Source organism: Thunnus maccoyii, chromosome 20, assembly GCF_910596095.1.
Source record: "Thunnus maccoyii chromosome 20, fThuMac1.1, whole genome shotgun sequence".
NCBI lineage: Eukaryota > Metazoa > Chordata > Actinopteri > Scombriformes > Scombridae > Thunnus > Thunnus maccoyii.
This window is the reverse complement of record NC_056552.1, coordinates 10,444,927-10,463,255: the sequence shown is the minus strand read 5'-3', so window position 1 is coordinate 10,463,255 and position 18,329 is coordinate 10,444,927. Positions and strand designations below refer to the sequence as shown.

The 18,329-nt window shown below is 39.6% G+C and overlaps 1 protein-coding gene across 3 annotated transcripts in view; it reads left to right on the top strand.

Moving 5' to 3' along the window:
- The window catches only part of dock1 (dedicator of cytokinesis 1), a 186,024-nt gene that overhangs the window by 112,081 nt on the left and 55,614 nt on the right, over positions 1-18,329 (top strand). For all 3 annotated transcript variants that reach the window (XM_042396800.1, XM_042396802.1, XM_042396801.1), the window contains exons 28-29: positions 9,539-9,640; positions 11,364-11,458. In XM_042396800.1, the coding sequence (XP_042252734.1) occupies positions 9,539-9,640; positions 11,364-11,458 (197 nt within the window). The remainder of the gene's footprint in view (positions 1-9,538; positions 9,641-11,363; positions 11,459-18,329) is intronic.

Below are 18,329 nucleotides of genomic sequence, written 5' to 3'. Positions count from 1 at the left end.
TTATTGCTATGTTTGATTTTTTCTTTTTTTTGCCATGTGTTCCTATTCAAGGCTCAGGGTCCAGGGCCACAGTTTGCCACTGATGTACAGCATACACAGTGCTGTGGTCAATGGAAGAGTCACACTCAGTTTGTTTTCTATCTTTGCTACTATGCCTGTTGAGATTGAAAATTGATTTATAGCATGTGTGCTTTGTAATTTACAGAGTTGCTATTATTTATGGCTGCATTATCATTGTCGTCATTATGTACATTTCTGTTGTGTTTGTATTGTTGTACTTGTTTTTAAGTGCATTTTCAATTTGTGATTTAAAAAAACTGAATATGGGACTCCTGGTGGCCTAGTGGTCATAGTCATAATCAAATAAAGGCAAAATACCCAAAATACCCCATATTGCAAAAAAAGTGAAGCAAAAACATAAGCATATAGCAAAGGAGAAGATACAAAACACAGTTTTTGAATACATTTTAACATCGCAATACCTGCTTCTGCTTCCTCTACTACAGCATAACATAGTGCAACTCACCGTGACATGCCTCCACTCTACCAGAAAACGCCCCAAAAAATGAAAAAGAGCAGAGGCATCGGTGCACATGTCTGGAACTGCAGTGTCTCCAGTTTAAGTCCATCCCTGTTACTACCAGTATAGTGGCTGATATTAACATCAGAGGTGACGAATTTGTTCCATTAAAAAAAAAACCCTACAAATGTCATCTTAGATGGGAAGCGGCAGTTAAATGCAATGAGATATCAGAGTTACTGGTGCTTGATTAATTACGTAATCTTTTCACATTCTCTTATATTCCTATAAAGGTATTTGATTGATGTTTTATTTTCTCATAAATTTTAGAAGTTCGCTTAACTTTTTAATGGACACATTCCCTCTGTGATTTGAGTAGATTGCTAATTCGACAGCAGTGGCATGTTATTTTGATAAACTGGCTGCATATTGAGAATCTAAATGGTTACTTTCTCGCCTGAAAAAATATTAAAACTTAACAAAGGGATATATTAACAGTCCTACAGCGATTGTAAATGACCGCTAGCTCATTTTTGTTCATGGTCAGTCACTCATGTAGGTGTATTGTTTTGATGTGCGCCCAGGAACCTGTATAGCTAAATATATGAGTGAATTTTCACTTGCCCCCCAGATGTCTGTATAACATGTAAGTTAGCATCATACGATGCAGAAGTGTTAAGTTAGTTACTCATTAACATGTGTATATGTTTACATTTGTAATAACTTTGTGAAACTTGTGTAACACAGTGTTACATTTTGTTGCATCTTTGTGCTATTTTTAGCTCAGAGAACGTGTATCCATCAAGCTAGCAGCACTAGACCTGAGGGCAGCCGAGCAATTTGCTCTGTGTATAAATGGTCGCTAATTGAGTAATTGAGTTGCACTGTATTGGTCATTATCAATACATGTGTTCTCTTACATGTCATCTAATGATAATAAATGAAAGTGTCTAAATAATAATGGGACTGTTGTGTACAACCTATTGTACTTGTCTGATGGAAAGGTTCAATGAGCAGAAATTTTATAATGGGGGAAAAAATAAAACTTCAATTGGGGACAATGGTTGTTAAGTCTGGGACAGTTGAAAGTAGAATCCGGGACAGTTGTGGGACACTGCAGAAAAAGGTTCGTTTCCAGCCCTGCTCCACACTCTTTCCAAGCTCATACTGCTGTCATACCACTAACTGGTGTATTATGTGTTAGCATTATCTAGTGGAATAGGAAGATACCTGTTTTTTCTGCTCTTCCTATTCTGATTTTCCACGTGTTGTTCTCGTTTTGTTGAGAGCATATCTGTTTTGACTCCCACCTAAACTGTTCTTAAGCTGCTGTTCCCAACTTTCATTTTAGTAGCCTCACTGTCGCCACTCAGCTTCATATCAAATCTGCCCTCTGAGAACCTGAGTGCATTCATCCACACAGAGTACATTAGAGTGTTGAGTGTCATATCTGGATGGAACGGAATTACTAGATGGAGGAGAGAGCTGTCAATTTATTGTAGCTTAGATCTCTCAGCAATCGTGAAAAAGAGAGGGAAAGCTTTGTGTGTGCATGCTTGAGGTGTGTGTGTGTGTGTGTGTGTGTGTGTGTGTGTGTGTGTGTGTGTGTGTGTGTGTGGTGTGTGTGTGTGTGTGTGTATCTCAGCTGACAGGCTGATATGGAGTGTCTGCTGTGCAGCAGTACTGCCCCAGCAAGTCTCAGAGTGAGGAGCAAAGCTGAAATAGTGCCTAGCAGATACGTCAGCGAGAGTTTGTCCCCATCTGCTGCAGTCTTTTGGTCTTTTCATCAAATGTGTGTACAAAGCTTGCTCGAAGCCTGTCCAAAAAAAAAAAAAAAAAAAAGGCAGCCAGAGTAAAACAAAGCATTAATTTAAAGTTCAGCATGCATATATCAACCATGCTTGTCATGCAAGTCACATGATGGGAAAATTATGTTAAAATTTGATCTTATTACAGGTTCGAGTAAACAGAAATATCACGGCGGGGTTCATGCAGTTTGTTTGGAGCAATTTTGGTATTGCACTTCTAACTCTTTCTAGGAATGTCAAAAATGGTCTCCCTCAGGTCCAGTTACTGCCACGGGCTAATTCAAAGTGTGGACTGTCTCCCACCACAATATTTAAAGCTGGTTTTGACCTTTAGTAACAAATAGTCTGGTCAATCTGGACAGTGTGTTATGGCTTCAAGACATGACAACACATTGTTGACCCACACATTCACCCTCATGCCCCAGTCCATCTGTGCAATCCGTCACATTGACCGGGCAATGATCACTAACATTTAGGCTATTTTCCTCACCAGCATGCGATGTATTCTTGGCATTAGATGGGAAAGTAAGCGGCCTTGGTCCAATGAAGTTTCCTGTGTAAATTAAGGTGTCCGTTCAAGGAAGTATAATTCTTTGATGTATTAGAGTGTGAAAGTGTTTCCTCAAGCCTGTCTAAGTTGGATGCTGTCTGATTGAATGGCATAACGGGTCACTTTCATGGCTGGCTGCCCAGGTTTTTCGTGGTTATTATTTATCCTTATGTATTCTGAAGTGTTTATCTGGATGTCACAATGCATTACGCCAAAAGCTGCTGAAGAAGAAAATGAAGTGTGAACGGTTTCAGCTGGCCTCTAACAGGTCCTCGTCCTTCACTCGTTTTTCCGTAGGCTGACCCGTCCGCCTGCCACCTCGTTGGCCTGATGTTGGAGCCAAGTGGGCTCGTCGTTGAATCCTGTAGCAGTGGCCAAATACCTAGCATGTGTCGGCTCTGCCTCCCTTTGACAGGCCGGTGTGAAAAGCGCTGGAGTGCTGCTGCCTATCCAATCTCTCTGTTCTTTGCCTGCGCTGTTTGTGTGTGTTTGGCGGTGGTGTGAGGAGAATAAGGAGGTGGACAGATAGATTTACTACTCTAGTACAGAAGCAAAAAGACACAATACACTGTACAGTGACTTTAGAGCAGCTGTATTAAGTTATTTTTGCTTCTATAAAATAACAACAGCATGTAATTCAGCCTATAAACATTTTTTTTAACTTATAATAATTATTATAAATATTTTCATCTGTTGATTTTTAATGGAAAACCATCATGACACTATAATTATATTGTTCAGTTTTTCAAATGAATGAAAATGAGTTATTGAGGTTCTGGTTTTTATGTAAATATAAGGAGAATTTTGTCATTTAACAGCAGGACACCGTTCACTCTATCACATTTTAATTGTTTGTAATCTTGCATACATATACCATATCATAATATATATTAAGTGATAAATATATAGTGTTTTGAGTCAGGTTTGGCTAGGAAATTATAATTTAAAGTTGCCCTCCAGACATGTTGTAAGATATATAAAACTACTCTGGAATAATAATAGGTGTCTAATATGTTTTTCCTCAAAAAAAGAGTTACCTCCAGAATTAATGAAGGCAAATAATGTTCATTTCAAAAGTTTAACTGCTGGATAAAATACGTTTCCTACTTCACTGCAAAGTCCATTCTCAGTGTTTGTGCACTGGAGGCTTCGAGTTTCCACATCACACTTGTGTAAGTCGCCATACTGGACCACGATTAGCCTCCAAACTAGTTGTGATGTCACAAATCAGACTCATAGGCCCGCCCCTTAAACTCAAAGTTTCAATGAACACAGAGAAACTTTGGCCCTTCAGCAGATGGATATGAAAACAGCCTTCCAGTTTCATCACACATACATCATTCTGCACAGCAAACACTCAGCTGCAGTCACAATAAGCAAAACACGTTTTTGAGTGGAGAGGGACTTTAAATTGATTGTTATCAAAGAATAAGACAAAAAACGAAGAGACTCACCCTTAGACATTTTAAAGGTTGATGACCTGCAGCTACTTTATGCATTTTTATATATTTTTGTATTTATTCCTCCCTTTTTTTTCCTCTGTCAAGGGCTATTGATCTCATTTCCCCTTTTCATTTGAATTGTCTTCAGAAACTCATCTCAGTGGAAATTTCTGAAACTCGGCTTCAACAATGCTTTCTGCTTTCTCTGAAGAAGCAAATTGAAAGCAATACAAATTGAGATCTTATTGTGTGCTGCTAGTTGCCTCTTCCAGTTTATTTTTCTTTACAACCAAAGCCTCCATGACTTAGCAGTTCAGGTCACTGTTGTCTGAATAGGAGGAGTGTCTTCATACCTCTTTGATTAAACGGCATAGTGTCCATGTGAGGTTTTCTGTGTGCTTGAGTAATTTCTGTTGTAATGAGCCAGCAAATTCATATATCTGCATCGGGCCTGGAGCTAATAGAGAGGAAGACGGGGGAGAGGGAATCATTTTGGTCATAACCCCCTCTTCTTCATCTTTCTCTCTGCTCCTGTGTCAGTTTTCTCTCCTCAGGAGATGGGCTGAGGCTCAGTCTATGTCTCTCTAGAGACCCAAGCGCCATTTCCCCACCGGCTTAATTAAAGGCTTAAAACAATGCTCTGTTTATGGGGCAACCTTTCACTACTAGAGCAAACATCAATTTTTGCTTCTCTGCTGTCAGGCGCTAAAGTGAGATGAATTATCAGAGAGATGTGAGGTAGAGAGCGGCATGTAATGGATCTGGCCCTGCCCTCTAATCGCCACTTTTTCATTTCTGCTAAGATTCTGCCTCATTTGCCCTCAAGCATAAGATGGATATGGAGGCAGGGTTTTAGAAATGTGCAGCCTCCGGACACTGTGATAGATATCAGTAGTAAGTTTCGGGTTATTGTTGTTTAGCTTGAGAAATTGTTTCAGTAGATAAATGCTTGAGATCGATGACGGCTCAATTGGTGGCTATTAAATGATTGACTTCTGTGAGCATCTTGAGCTTATTTGTCTCATCCTTCATCTCTAGTGAAATCTTAGTTATCAATCTCATAATTCTGGTTTCTTGATTTACTAATGACCTTTATATTTGGGGTCTGAAATCGCTCCCTCATTTATTCATTCCGTGTTCCCTTCATGGGACAGGATACTCTGTTGTACTTACAAAATTGCAATTTAGGACAGTTATTAATCATCATTTTGCAAAATGTGCCAAATGTAGTGTTTCCTGAATGTTATTTACATGTCTGTCATCTCAGAAGCGAGCCTCACATAGCTGTTAGCGTGGTTCTAGATTTTCTCGTCTTGTTGATTTCTCACTTTAGTGTTAAACAGGTGTACGGTGTCACCTTCTCTGTCTGAAAGCGGGATTTTCATCGCTGATGAAGGAGCTCCTTTTATGTCGGGGATTTAAGCAGTAAAAGGAGTTGTGACATGATTTCTCAACCTTTCAACTTCTGTTCCTTGAGTCTTTTGTTTTGTTTTTTGCCAGGCATGCAGTTTAAGAAGTATATTCTAGTTCTTCCTTATCGACTACCACTGCTCGGTGTGTCACATACCTCTGTCACTCACACCAAAATCAAAACCGATAGGTCTGCTTGTGACTAGTGAGGGAGAGACTTCTTCCCCCCCCCAAAAAAACCTCCTTTTCTTAGCCTGCTTTATTTGATTTCCTTCCACCCTGTCTCTCTCTGTAAAAAAAAAATAAATAAGAGCGTTGTCATGGTAACGGTACCAGGTTCATCCCAGTGATAAAAGTGGAGAGATGAGCCATGAGAGGACAGGCTGGCCTTTTGAGTTCTTCTGGCTCACTCTGATAGACCTGTTGCGTCAGCTAGATGACAGCGAAGACTATCACACCACGCTGCTCTGCACTCGTCAAGTTAGAGCCGGAGATCTCAGAGTAGCATACCTGAACTTTTCCATTTGCCGTCATGCCCCACATCTCCATTTCTCACATTGCGCCTCAACAGCTGGTGCGGCATGTGGTCCTGTTCCACATTTAGATCTTAATTGTTGCACAGTGAAAGGTCTGAATTTTTTTTTTTTTTTTTTTCCAGGAGAGATTCTCTATCTGTTTCTTCCACACAGAAACCATATCAAGCTGGGATTATGGTAGCTAGATCCCTTACCTATATTTAATTTGTCATCAGGCTTTGCCAGCTGATCTCGGCGCCTCAAGTACCAATTACGCTTGTTTGGAAACTTAAGATTCAGTCATGAGCAACACATTACAGGAATAAAATCAATAGTAACGTCGCCGTATGTGTGCCTGTGCTGTTGGCAGTCTTGATCGAACGTTGGGCGTAAGCTTAAGGGGCTTATGCTACTGTATGCAGCAATGGAGCCTTATGGCAAGTCCCACACTGAGGCTTACAGCGTGTTAAGTTTGCTCCGAAGGATCTTTATCAAGGGGATTCATTCACAGCTGAAGAGAGAACGGAAGAACGAATGAATGAACGTGGGATACCCTCCAGCTGATCCAGCCTCTCTAGTGTGCATGGCGAGGGGAGTTGCTGCAACAGGCACCAATGACTTCTAAAGACTGCTGTCTGCTTTGAAGCCCTCGCTCCATTTATTAAAGGCAGAAAGAGTAGGATTTGTCAGTCGCGTTTGGAAAAGACTATATTCAAAGTTGACCCCTCCTCCCCGGCTCAACGACACCCGAAGCGCTACACTGCAGTGCAGCACTATGTCGCTACATTTATCGAGTCCCGCCCTAACACCCTGCACACTTTCTGTCATTGGCTGGGGGGGGGCTAGACATGCACAGAAACATCCCGAACACAGCAAAATAAGAAAATACAGGCAGAGGGCAGGGTCTCTGCAGATAGAGACGCCGCCACACACTTCTAGCGGGTCATAAGTGATGATTGAGAGGGATTATTTTACAAGTCTATACATTGTTTTTTTAGGAAAATCCTGATCATTCTGCGTTTTAATAAAGCGACTGCCCAATGTGAGGAGAATTGCAGCAACCAGTGCTTGTCCCTCATGACAGCTAGACTCCTGGATCTGGGATATTAGAATTAAAATGAAGAAAGATTAGCTAAACATCATCAAACAAGTCTTGGAATACTTTTGTTCAAGCCAGAGAGACCAATGCCACGAAGATCACATGTCATCATAAAGTGATAAAAAATATGTGATTAAGTATGTGATAAAGTATCTGCATCCTTTTGTTCTCTAGTAAGTAGAATAACAAGATACAGAAGTATGAGAGAACTGTCTCTTTATGTACTTTACACACTTGTCTCTTTGGTACTTCCTAATCAGGATCTGTCTAAATGGGGATCTCCATCTTTAATGCTGAAGAAGTGAGGGTAACTGAGGCTTACATGCCCTTACAGATGAAAGAGTCTTGTCCTCTGTGCTCTAGAAGAATGTTTCCATATTAATATAACATGAGTCACGCTGGTTTTTGTAGAGCATTACAGAGAGGGAAGCGAAGCAGTCATCAGCTCTGCGTACCATAAGAAAGAAAAAGTGAAGGAAACATGAATAATAGATGTTAGTGATTGTTTTGTTCTTTGCATGATTATCTTACAGTTAGTGTTGCTATGGCAAGCGTAGTTACCATACATATGATGATAATGATAATTTGTCTGATGCTATAACAGAGTGCTATGCAGAAAGCAAACAATGACTGTAAAAAAACATCAACAGAAAGCAAGGAAAAAATAAAGAGAGTGGGGTCGGTTAAGGTAAGAGCGAGTTTGAGTGTTCAGCATCGTTTCTGCTTCGCTGTGTTTGGTAGGTCGGGCCTAATTACAGCTCAAGGAGAATTTCTCCGGTGATACAGAATGCCTTGTGATGATTAACTAGCATGGAGGGGGGGTGGGGTTTAGATTAGAAAACATCTTAAAATACGTTTTAAAAAAAAAATTCCCAATGCTTAGGTCCAGCAGGGGGTCAATTCATGCCTGGCGGGCCGCCGGTCTTGCGATATACTGGCGGAAACCCAAAATACTGTATATGTACACTCTAATTCATTCTATTTTACACATTACATGAATGAAAATAAACCTTACAACTTTACAAAAATGTTGAAGCCATGTCATGCATCTGTCAGAGGTTGTCACATTGGAAATATTCATTTTGGCCTTATTCTTTCTTCCTTTTGATCAGTTTTTCTTCGCCGTTTGTTAATGATGAACGCTACGGGTCATGGAAAACCATCAGTCTCACTCCAGCAATATGATGCTTAGTTCAGTAGTTTTGAGTTGGGAGATAGACAGTCACCTGTACTGCTTGTGCATCTTAACACTTATCACACCTTAGACTTATTAATCTGGATGTGCTTTCATGCATTCTGTGACAAAGCAGTTTTAATTACTTTCTCTTATCTTTGGTGCATTTCCTTTTGATGAGCTAGTTGAGGTAAGACTGTGTGGGAGCAGCAATGAAAGTTTTCCAATAATAGTGTATGCTCTCACTCTTCAAAAGTATTTATGCAAATTCGGATTCTTATTGTTTAGATTTATTTTTAATTAGAGCCACATCTTTTGTTTGCTTAATAACAGCCTAATTAATACACTTACAACATCATCTCTTTGTCATCTATGTCTTTCTACTTTGCTTTTGTTATCGTACCAGTCTTCTGATAGCTGATTATCATGAATCTCTGTAGAAATCCCTTGCTTAATTCATCTATTGCTGTGAGTTTCAATCCAGTCACACTAATCATGAAGAAGGGCCCCTCTAAAATATGTCCTCATTGTGTTCATTCCTCTCCATGATGACTGTCAATATACATTTGCAGTCCCTCTCCCAGTCTTTTCCTCCAGTATGTCTCTACCTTTGTCCAGACACATCACTGGCATGACAGTTGACTGCTAGCGGTAACCTCCCTCCACACAGCCACCACACATTTACCTTCCGTTATCTGCTCTTCGCAGCACATGTACAGCGTACTAACCAGAGCCAGGATAGCGCACTGCGAAGTAAAGACAGCACTTTAGGGACCTCACAGGCATTATAATCAGTGGAGACAAAGAGTTGGGGAGTGGAGGGCAGTAGGTTAATGAGATCAGCCACTGAGTGATGGCGTCTACCTTTTCAAACCTGGGAGGTCAGGCCTGCTTCAGTACTCAGATCCAATCATCTTAGCTAGTCAGTATCCATCAAAATCAGAGGCACAGAGTCATTCTATCCTCAGCCTTCAATTTGAACTTGATTGTCTATTGAATGCACTTCTTTCTCTTCTCCAGGGGAGCTTCGTGGCCAGCATGACTGCCACACTGAGGCAGATGGACGACTATCATTACGCTCATCTGATCAGCACCTTTGGCAAGATAAGGAGTGATGTGGTGGTGAGTACACCTTATCAGTGTGGTGATGTCCAGTAGATGAGACACTTCAGGCTACATTGTTGTGTAATACTTAAAACATAGGCCCGTAGTTCAATATCATTGTATTCTGTCTTTTCTAGAAATCAAAAGTTAGATTAGATCTGTTAGGATTTCTTTTTTCCCTCTACAATAAAGTATGAAATTGAATTTCTGTTAGTTATTGCTCCCAGGCTGCTACATGTACAGCATGCTCTTGATGATAGTAACTCCTAAGGGAAGCAGATCACTCATTGCAGCCAACAAGTTGTGGAGGAGGGATAAATCTCATTGATGTTATGGATTTCAGCTCTGAATAATTCCTCCCTCAAAGCGGTATTTCTCAAGTATCTGCTGCCAGATTAGTATTACGTTCCTCCATTCTTACCAATGAGAAAGTCCCACTTTTTGCTTTTACCCCAACAAATGACTTTTGAGCATCATAGGAAGGACATGAATCTGATGTATATTACTTTATAAAGTCCAAGTAGGCGGAGAACTTTCCTTGACTTACAGAACATATTGTTTTTATCTGGTATTACATGAATAAATGGGAATTGATAGAATTACTACTTATTTGTGCTTATTGTTGTTTGACTGAGCATGTGTATACTAACATCCTGCACAGTCTGAAAAGCTGTATTTATTTATCTACATATCTTTATTGAGGCGTGAATGATATTTTTCAGGTGATTGTGAAAAGAAATAAACACGAATAGAACTCATTGACCTTCATGATTGTACACAGTTTTTGTATGAGGCTGCCTGCCTGGTTCCCATAGCAGGATAAACAATCACTGTGATGAAGTTGGATCTTTTCACAGATTTATTGTTCCTGTTGCTGGCGTGGGCCATATCCACATTTCAGAACTGGCTGCAGCCCAGAGGACTTTGTTGTTTTGCAATGTTTCTCTAAACACGACACCACAAAACCCAGGGATTCATCCAGGAGTGAACATCTGCAGCCAGAAATAGATTTGCATGCATATTAGGTTTTAGGTATAAAGCTGCTACTGATATTAAGAGCAGGCTATTGTGGGTGTGACATTATCATTATCTTAAAGATGGAACGATTCAAGCAAGAAAGAACTTCAAGGGTTAAAGCAAAACCGTGTTGAGAAAAGAAGTAAAATATACCTTTGTGTCCCTTGAAAATATGTGTGTACATATATCTATGTATAGAGAGAGAGAGAAAGAAAGATAGAGAGAGGATTGAAGAATAAATAGAGGAATAAGTCAAAGAAAAAAAAAAGATACCAGAGCTTTAACATCAGAAAAAAGTTGATTTGACTTTGTAGCCCTGAGGTATGAAGATAAGACGGGTTTGAAGCGATGTTGCTGCAGAGAAGGTAGATCTGAGAATTCATTCGTATTATAACTGCACCTAGTTATCAAGTTGTTTTGATGTCTTTAATAGTGGATAATTATATGTCCTGCTTATGTTATCTAAATACCGCATGAATCGTTTTCCTGTGAGAAGACAGTTGTAATCTCATTGTACTAACAACACATGCGAACATATTGGTCTCACGTTCCATCTGCAAAAGGGAAATATATATAAGTCACCCTGACCTTACAAACTAATCTAAAAGCTGTTTCTGCCTGAAAGCCACAAACTCGTAACAGTTCATTTCAGATTGCTCTTATCTCGGAGGTGGGAAGAATTACAGTTTTTATTTTGAAAACTTTCTCTCTCTCTGTCTTGCAGGATTTCCTAATGGAAACATTCATCATGTTTAAAGATCTCATTGGGAAAAACGTCTACCCCTCGGACTGGGTCATAATGAACATGATGCAAAATAAGTAAGTACAACACCGCTAAGACACACATGCACAAACATACACACACATAAACCATGCTGCTTTAAACTCCCTACAATGTTGTTGCTAAGGAACAGCAGTCAGAAGTGGGTTAGGATATTTTCTAATGTTTTTCTCTCCATGCAAATATCGGCACAAGGCCTCAGCAGTGCAGCAATCAGATGAGCGGTAAGCGCAGCCGCAAACAATCACATGAATTATAGATGCTCAGGTGTATGCTGCCTGCTAATCTCCAAACTTAGTCTCAGCATCTCTCTACTTTGTTGCTTGTTGTGCTGCCGCAGCCTTCTGTTTTATTAATGTGAAACTTGCCTGATTCCATTTTTGTTGAAAATATAAAAAGAGACGGAATGTGCTTTGCAGTTCAGGAGTTTAGTCAACAGCTGTGTTTTTTGTGCACTTGTCAGATGAAGTTAGAAAAAAAGTTAAAGGATTTCTTTGATTTTAAAAAAAAAAAATTTTTATCCTTCCATTTGTATCTTTTCAGAAGAGACGTGTACCAGAATATACTGTTGTGCTCTATTGTATAAGGGCATAGTAACAGCTGTCAGATAAAAACCTTAAGTCAGTTTTTTGACAACTGAGAAAGAAAATTCCCTTTTCCCCACCAGCATCCATGCATTATTAAAAATGCTGGATGTTTTTTGCACTGTGGTCAAAGATCACTGTTAAGGTCACAGTGAAATTTACATGCCAGTTTATGGAACATTAACTGGAGTAAACAATGAAAAGTACTAAAACTATAATGACATGGCTTCTCACATAACAACAACAGCAGAGTACCTGAGCTCTGTTGGAGCGCAGCTTTAAAGTGGCCATTTATAGCAGGTGCAAAGCTCATGGAGGCAGCCCCTAGATGATTATGAGCACTTTGACTACCTGCCCACTGTTTCCAAAACCATTCCAACATCATCATCAGCTAGGATATTTATCTAGAGGTTGCACCGCTTCTCAGTTTTAGTTCTATTACTTTCATCTGTCCATTTAATTACTACAAGCCAAATTCCTTTTGGAATTCACACAGTCCCTCCTAAAAAACATTATCAGCCACCTGGGTCACGATTGCAGAGAACGACTGTGTAACTTGGTGATGATGCTCCCCTGTGCCCTGAAAGTGTGCAAATCACATCTGTTCAGCTGTGGACTGAGATGCAATGTCAGGGAATAAAAACACGCAGTCCTGACCCTCCTCAGCCACACATACACACACACACGGGACACATCAACAAGGCACGCTCCCACATGCATGCACTGGACTAACAAGCTTGTTCACTCCATACCCTCTGTGATCCTGTACTTTACAGAGAAACTTTGGGGATGTGATAAGCATCACTGATCTCCCGGCAGTTCATTCTCAGATCATGCTTTGTAGGGTGTGAAATGTTTTGTTTTTTTGACTCTCAGATTGGAGGCCAATGTGTCATCTCCCGTGCCTCAGCAGAATCTTCCCCAATTGAACCTTTTGTCTACTCGCACTTGTTTGTGACAGCCGAGAGATTAATTCTGCATTCTAGTCAGTGCATTCAGCCATTTGCTGGAGTTAAATCATTGTTCAACTTGATGAAAAATAAGCCTGTCAAAGTCTGACTCATCTCACAGTCTTTATACTTGAGCCCGTTTGAATACTGCAGGTGTCGGCTTTGCGACAAATTAGCAAAACTCTTCCATTTATCGCGATCCGTCAGTGTGTGTTTGATCGGTTGTTTCCCCGCCGCTCCCCACAGAACGAACCCAAGGTGACACATCCATTCATCCCATGAGAGAGCTATAAATGTTTTGCATTTACAATCTAAAAGCATAAGAAACTGTTTGAGTGCATCATGCTCTTCTGCTGTGCACTCTTTGAGCGCTGGAGACTGATGCCAGTCTGCAAATTTCAAAGTGTCAGGTCTCTGAGGCTGCAACATTAAACTAGGACTACCACTTCATTATAAAGTTCATTTTCGAGTTCATTGTGTATTTTTAAAGCAATGTTAAGAAGAAAAATTCCTCTCAAAAAAACATACAAAAAACATACTATTGTACAAAATTGGTTAAACTAAAAGGGCTGTGATTGGATGTTGTCTATTTACACATCCAGCAGACATTGAGCGACATAAATCAATATAAGTCATCTGATATTAATTCTCCTTTTAGCCCTGTTTTGGTCTCCACCGCCTCATGAGCAAATATGAGTCTTTAGCTGCCAGATGTTTGACTGTCTTCACCAGCTAATTTGTAATTTTGTCTGCTGGATAGTCAGCGTACGGTGGGTTTATCAGAGATTGTTTGCTGCCAACAGCTGCCTGCTGCTTGAAAAATTAGAGCATTGAGAGCGAACCATAGCATAAATGTGTCGTAAATCCAAAACAATTGTTAGCCAAAAGAGGCTAAACAGCGCTATAGAGCTGAGAGGAAGTGAAGATTTGGGTTTCTCTACTATAAGCACTATAAGCAACATAGTGTTGAACCCCCACAGTCTGTTTTTGTCAAGTGGTTTGTAACTGATTTTTCTAGTAATGTCAAAACATTTTTAGGACTTTAAAAAATACATTTAAAAGCCTCATGAAGAACATTTGAATATCCCTCAGTCCTTCCCCATAGTGTCTTGTTTCTGGGCAATCCGCACATGCCACATTCAGCACACAGATTTCCACCCACAGCACCAGCAGACGGTTCTTTCATGTCGACACATTATGATAGCACCACTAATGAGACGGGCATCGGCAGTAGCAGCAGTCGTTTCCTCCCACTCCTCCTCCTCCACCCATCGCCTCTTACTTCCTCCAGGTTGTAAACTGATTTATGGGCTCTAATTGCCCCGGGGACAGCAGCATCAGGTTGGTTAGCCACTGACTGCCATTTGCCCAATGCCAACTGGCCATTGCTTAATAGCGACAATTAATTGGCAGCCGAGATGGACTCACACTTGTTCTCCAAAAATTCCAGGGAACAAGTTTGCTTGCTGAGGTCATGGTTGGCTGTGAACTTGATTACATGTTCCCTGACACAAATATTTCAGTGGTCATATGTTTATTTAGTGCACAGAACTTACAAAATTGCACATTATTTTCTTTATACAAACAAGTCAAGACTTCTGTGTATCAGGCTCTGAGGATATCAAACAATTAAAGCTCCTTTTGTGACAATATTGCAAAAGCTTCTGGAGTGCAGATATGACACTTGATTTGAATTTACTTTTTTTTTACTGTATTCACTATCTATTTTCTCCCAGGGATGGAAAACCTTGTTTCACATTTTTTTCTTTACAAGACAACAGCTGCTGGCTGCTTTGTTCAGTCAGCTAAATGTGCTCTCGTACAGATTTGCATAGTAAACTTTTCAAGAGCTCTGCGCTTTTCAACCTTATAGCCCAAGATGTGCTGAATCACTGCATACTAAGTGCAGCCATCATCATCAATCTGAACAATGTTCATTGGTAATGTTTTTTTTTTCGTCTAGTCGTGAGGGTAAGCAATTGAACAGCTGTGGATGTTGCAGCAACCAAAAGACTTAATTAACAGACTGAGGTAAAATTATGTTAGATAATGAACTGTAATTAGTGATATTAAACAAATTGATAAAGTGTTGAGTGTTTTTTTTTCTCCCACTATGGAAGCTTAACAGTTTTAACAACAAAAAGACGTCAACAGCAAAATATTTTTTGATAATCTTTGTTATTAATTTTAGCAAATTAAGTTTTAAAAGTCTTGAAGATAATATCCACACAGTGTGTGGACCTAAACTTATCTTTAAGTCGTTGCATTATTTTCTCTCTTCATTTGGCATACAAAAGAATAAATAAATAATTTTTTTCATGCCTTACAGCCTTACTGGGACATGTAATAAAACTCTTAATGCATTAGATTTGAGTTAACATCAGATGGCCTTCTCAAAATCAGTTCATTTCCCCAAATGACACCCAAAGTTTCTTGCAGAGCTGTTAATTATGTGTAAGAATAGTGGATTGAGAGATGAATGGGGAGTTCTCAGAGAGCCTTGCGTGGCAGATGAAAAGATGAAAGCCCAGGCGAGCTGAAGAAGCAGCTCTTTAACTCGGTAACCCGTGCCATCAGTCCCGCACAGACTCATTAGGAGAGGGTTTCTGAAGCTGGATGGCTGCCGTTTGGAGTTCTCTCGATGATTAATCCAGGACCTGAAGGGCAGGTCTGGAAGGAAGGGAGGACTCAGAGAGTAAAAAGACTGCCAGTGATGTTGTGATCCTGTTTGCCCTTGTACAACCCACCACCCACCAAGATAAAAAACAGTGTCTGTGGACATATGGGTATCTGATTTGACATACCCCCTTCTTAAAGAGAAGGCTATTGACAGAGCATTAAACGATAACTCTCTACTCCAGTTGTGGTCACTTTCAGTTTTGTGGCCCTGTGGGTCTCAAAAAACTGAAAGATTATTTCAATTCTTTCAATCTCCCCTTTCAACATACTATCATTGAGACAATCATTGCTGACATAAGGATAAGGAAGATTTTTTTATATAGAAATACCAGAAATGTTTTGGAAATACAATTTAATTTCCAAAATATCATATCATATCTACATCAACAATTTTACATTTGTTTAAAACCCATGAAAGAATTAGCATTTTCTACAAAATATTAACCTTTTTTTTGTTTGTGTCGTAAATATTTATGAAAAGCTTAACCATGAACTTGCAGTAAAATTTTAAACCTGCATTAACTGTGTTGATGTGGCAAAATCGGTAGCAAACAGTTGCATATTTACACATCCAGCAGATCCAGAGCAACATTAGCATTAATTTAAAGTCCAATATTCACATTCCTTTTTGCTCTGTTTTGATCTTCATCCACTCCTGAGGGAATTATCTGACTTCAGCAGCTAAATATTACACTATGTTTACCTGTGCAGATGGTGTGCCGTGGCTTTTTAGAGATTTTTTAGCTGAAAATAGCTGACTGTTGCAGCTGGAAATGACACTAAAAGCATAGGGAGTGAACCAAAACTGCAAAGCCGTGGGCTGAAAACCAAAACAATGTGCTGAAATATGCTACAAAGCTCTGTAGAGCTGAGGGAAACTACTACATGGTTAAGTGATAACTCTGTGTTGGTTTGTCACTAGTCTCGCGATACCAGACAATCGGAGATCTCCGCCTACAGAAGTCTGGGGATTTCTAAATGCACAGTAGTTGCTTGAACGGTGGTGAGAACAGCCGCTAACAAACCTACAGCCCTTACATTTTGTCAAAGACACACCTTTCCAGAAATTATGCACCCCCCCCCCCATTCTCCTCCGTAGTGAACTGCTTGTCACCACCCCAATATGAAGGGCCACCCTAAAGACTTTGGATTGGTTCTGCAATGCAAAGGTTTTTTTTAAAACTCTCAACTTGTTCTACACCCCTTTCACATTACATGTAGTAATCGGACCCAATATTATTATAATAAAATGGAATATAGTGGCTTTAAGAAGGAATACTATTTGTTGCTATGCTATGACATTTACCAATAAATCTTCCAAATGATCTGTTTATCTCCTTTTTATGCACATTACCAGAGCTTCTCAAGAATGATGTTTTTTTTGTATTGTGAGCTGAGAAGAAAAGCCTGACCTTCACATGGCTTTCCTGCAACACTGCTTTGTTAATGCGGTGACAGTTATTTACTTTCTCTCTTGTGTCCTCATTCTCGAGCCGTGGTTGGTAATTTTTGCAATCTCGAGATTTATAGATGAACCATGAGAGAGCCATGAAACATGGTTTGTGATGTACTGTTGCATACTGCACTGCATTACCAGGTGCTGCTGTATGTATCGGTATTTGTTTGCCACAATGCCAGTGTAGGTTAGCTTTACATTAATCTTACATTTTCATTGTACTCAGATAGCTCTGATGTAAATGCCAGGCACACAGCCTTCACAGAATGTGCTCGGAGTTTACCACTTGGAGTTTGTGTTCATGTCTGTCAGTATGTGTGTATCTGCTTGTTGATAAGCCTTTGCCCAGACAGGTAATATTGTTTTTCCCATGGACTGCAGTGCATTTGAGTGGCTGTGATCTTACCTTGTCAGTCGGTTTTAAATTGTTCCCCCTTAAGAACGATAACATCCGATGTGCTTTCTCTCTACGTGGTTTTATCAAAGTCAATATTAAGAAACAGCAGGTTGCTTACTGTGTAGAAAAACTATCTTGTGACCTAGACCTACCACATTAGAGCCTTGAGTGGAAGATCATTACAGTAGCTGCGCCACCATGTAAAAATACTCCAGTAAAGGTGAAAGTCCTTCATTCAAAATGTTATTTTATGCTTATACTGTACAGAAGCATCATCAGCAAATTGTACCATAATAAAAACAATTTTACAGAATGCCACCATCAGCCTTTCAGTGTGTATTATTATTCTATTAACATGTAAGCAGCATTTTTTTTAAATTAGTGTTCAAGGCTGAGCTAAAGTACTTGTAGGAGCTCCCACACACTGTTACTTTATTCAAACTAAATGTATTCAGTTGCTACATTTTGGTCAAATGAACTTCATCAGACATTTCACACATCAAATGACGATCCAGTCCTAGGGACCAAGTAATCAACAATCTCATAAGAAGCCACACCTGCACATTAGGAGTTTAATTTATAATAGTGCATTGTTATTTATAAGATTACAGCATGTTTTGTATTTAAATTTCTAATCTGCAATGTAACTAATAACTATGGCTCTCAGATGACTGATGCGGAATAAACAAGAAAATAATTCTCTATAAAATGCAGTCGAGTAGTAGAAAATATGGTATAAAGTAGCATAAAATGCAGTAAATTTTAAGTTCCTCAAATTTGTGCAGTAATTTACTTTCCACCCATGTTCTGTAGATGACGCTGACTTCTAAATTTTCTTGTTTG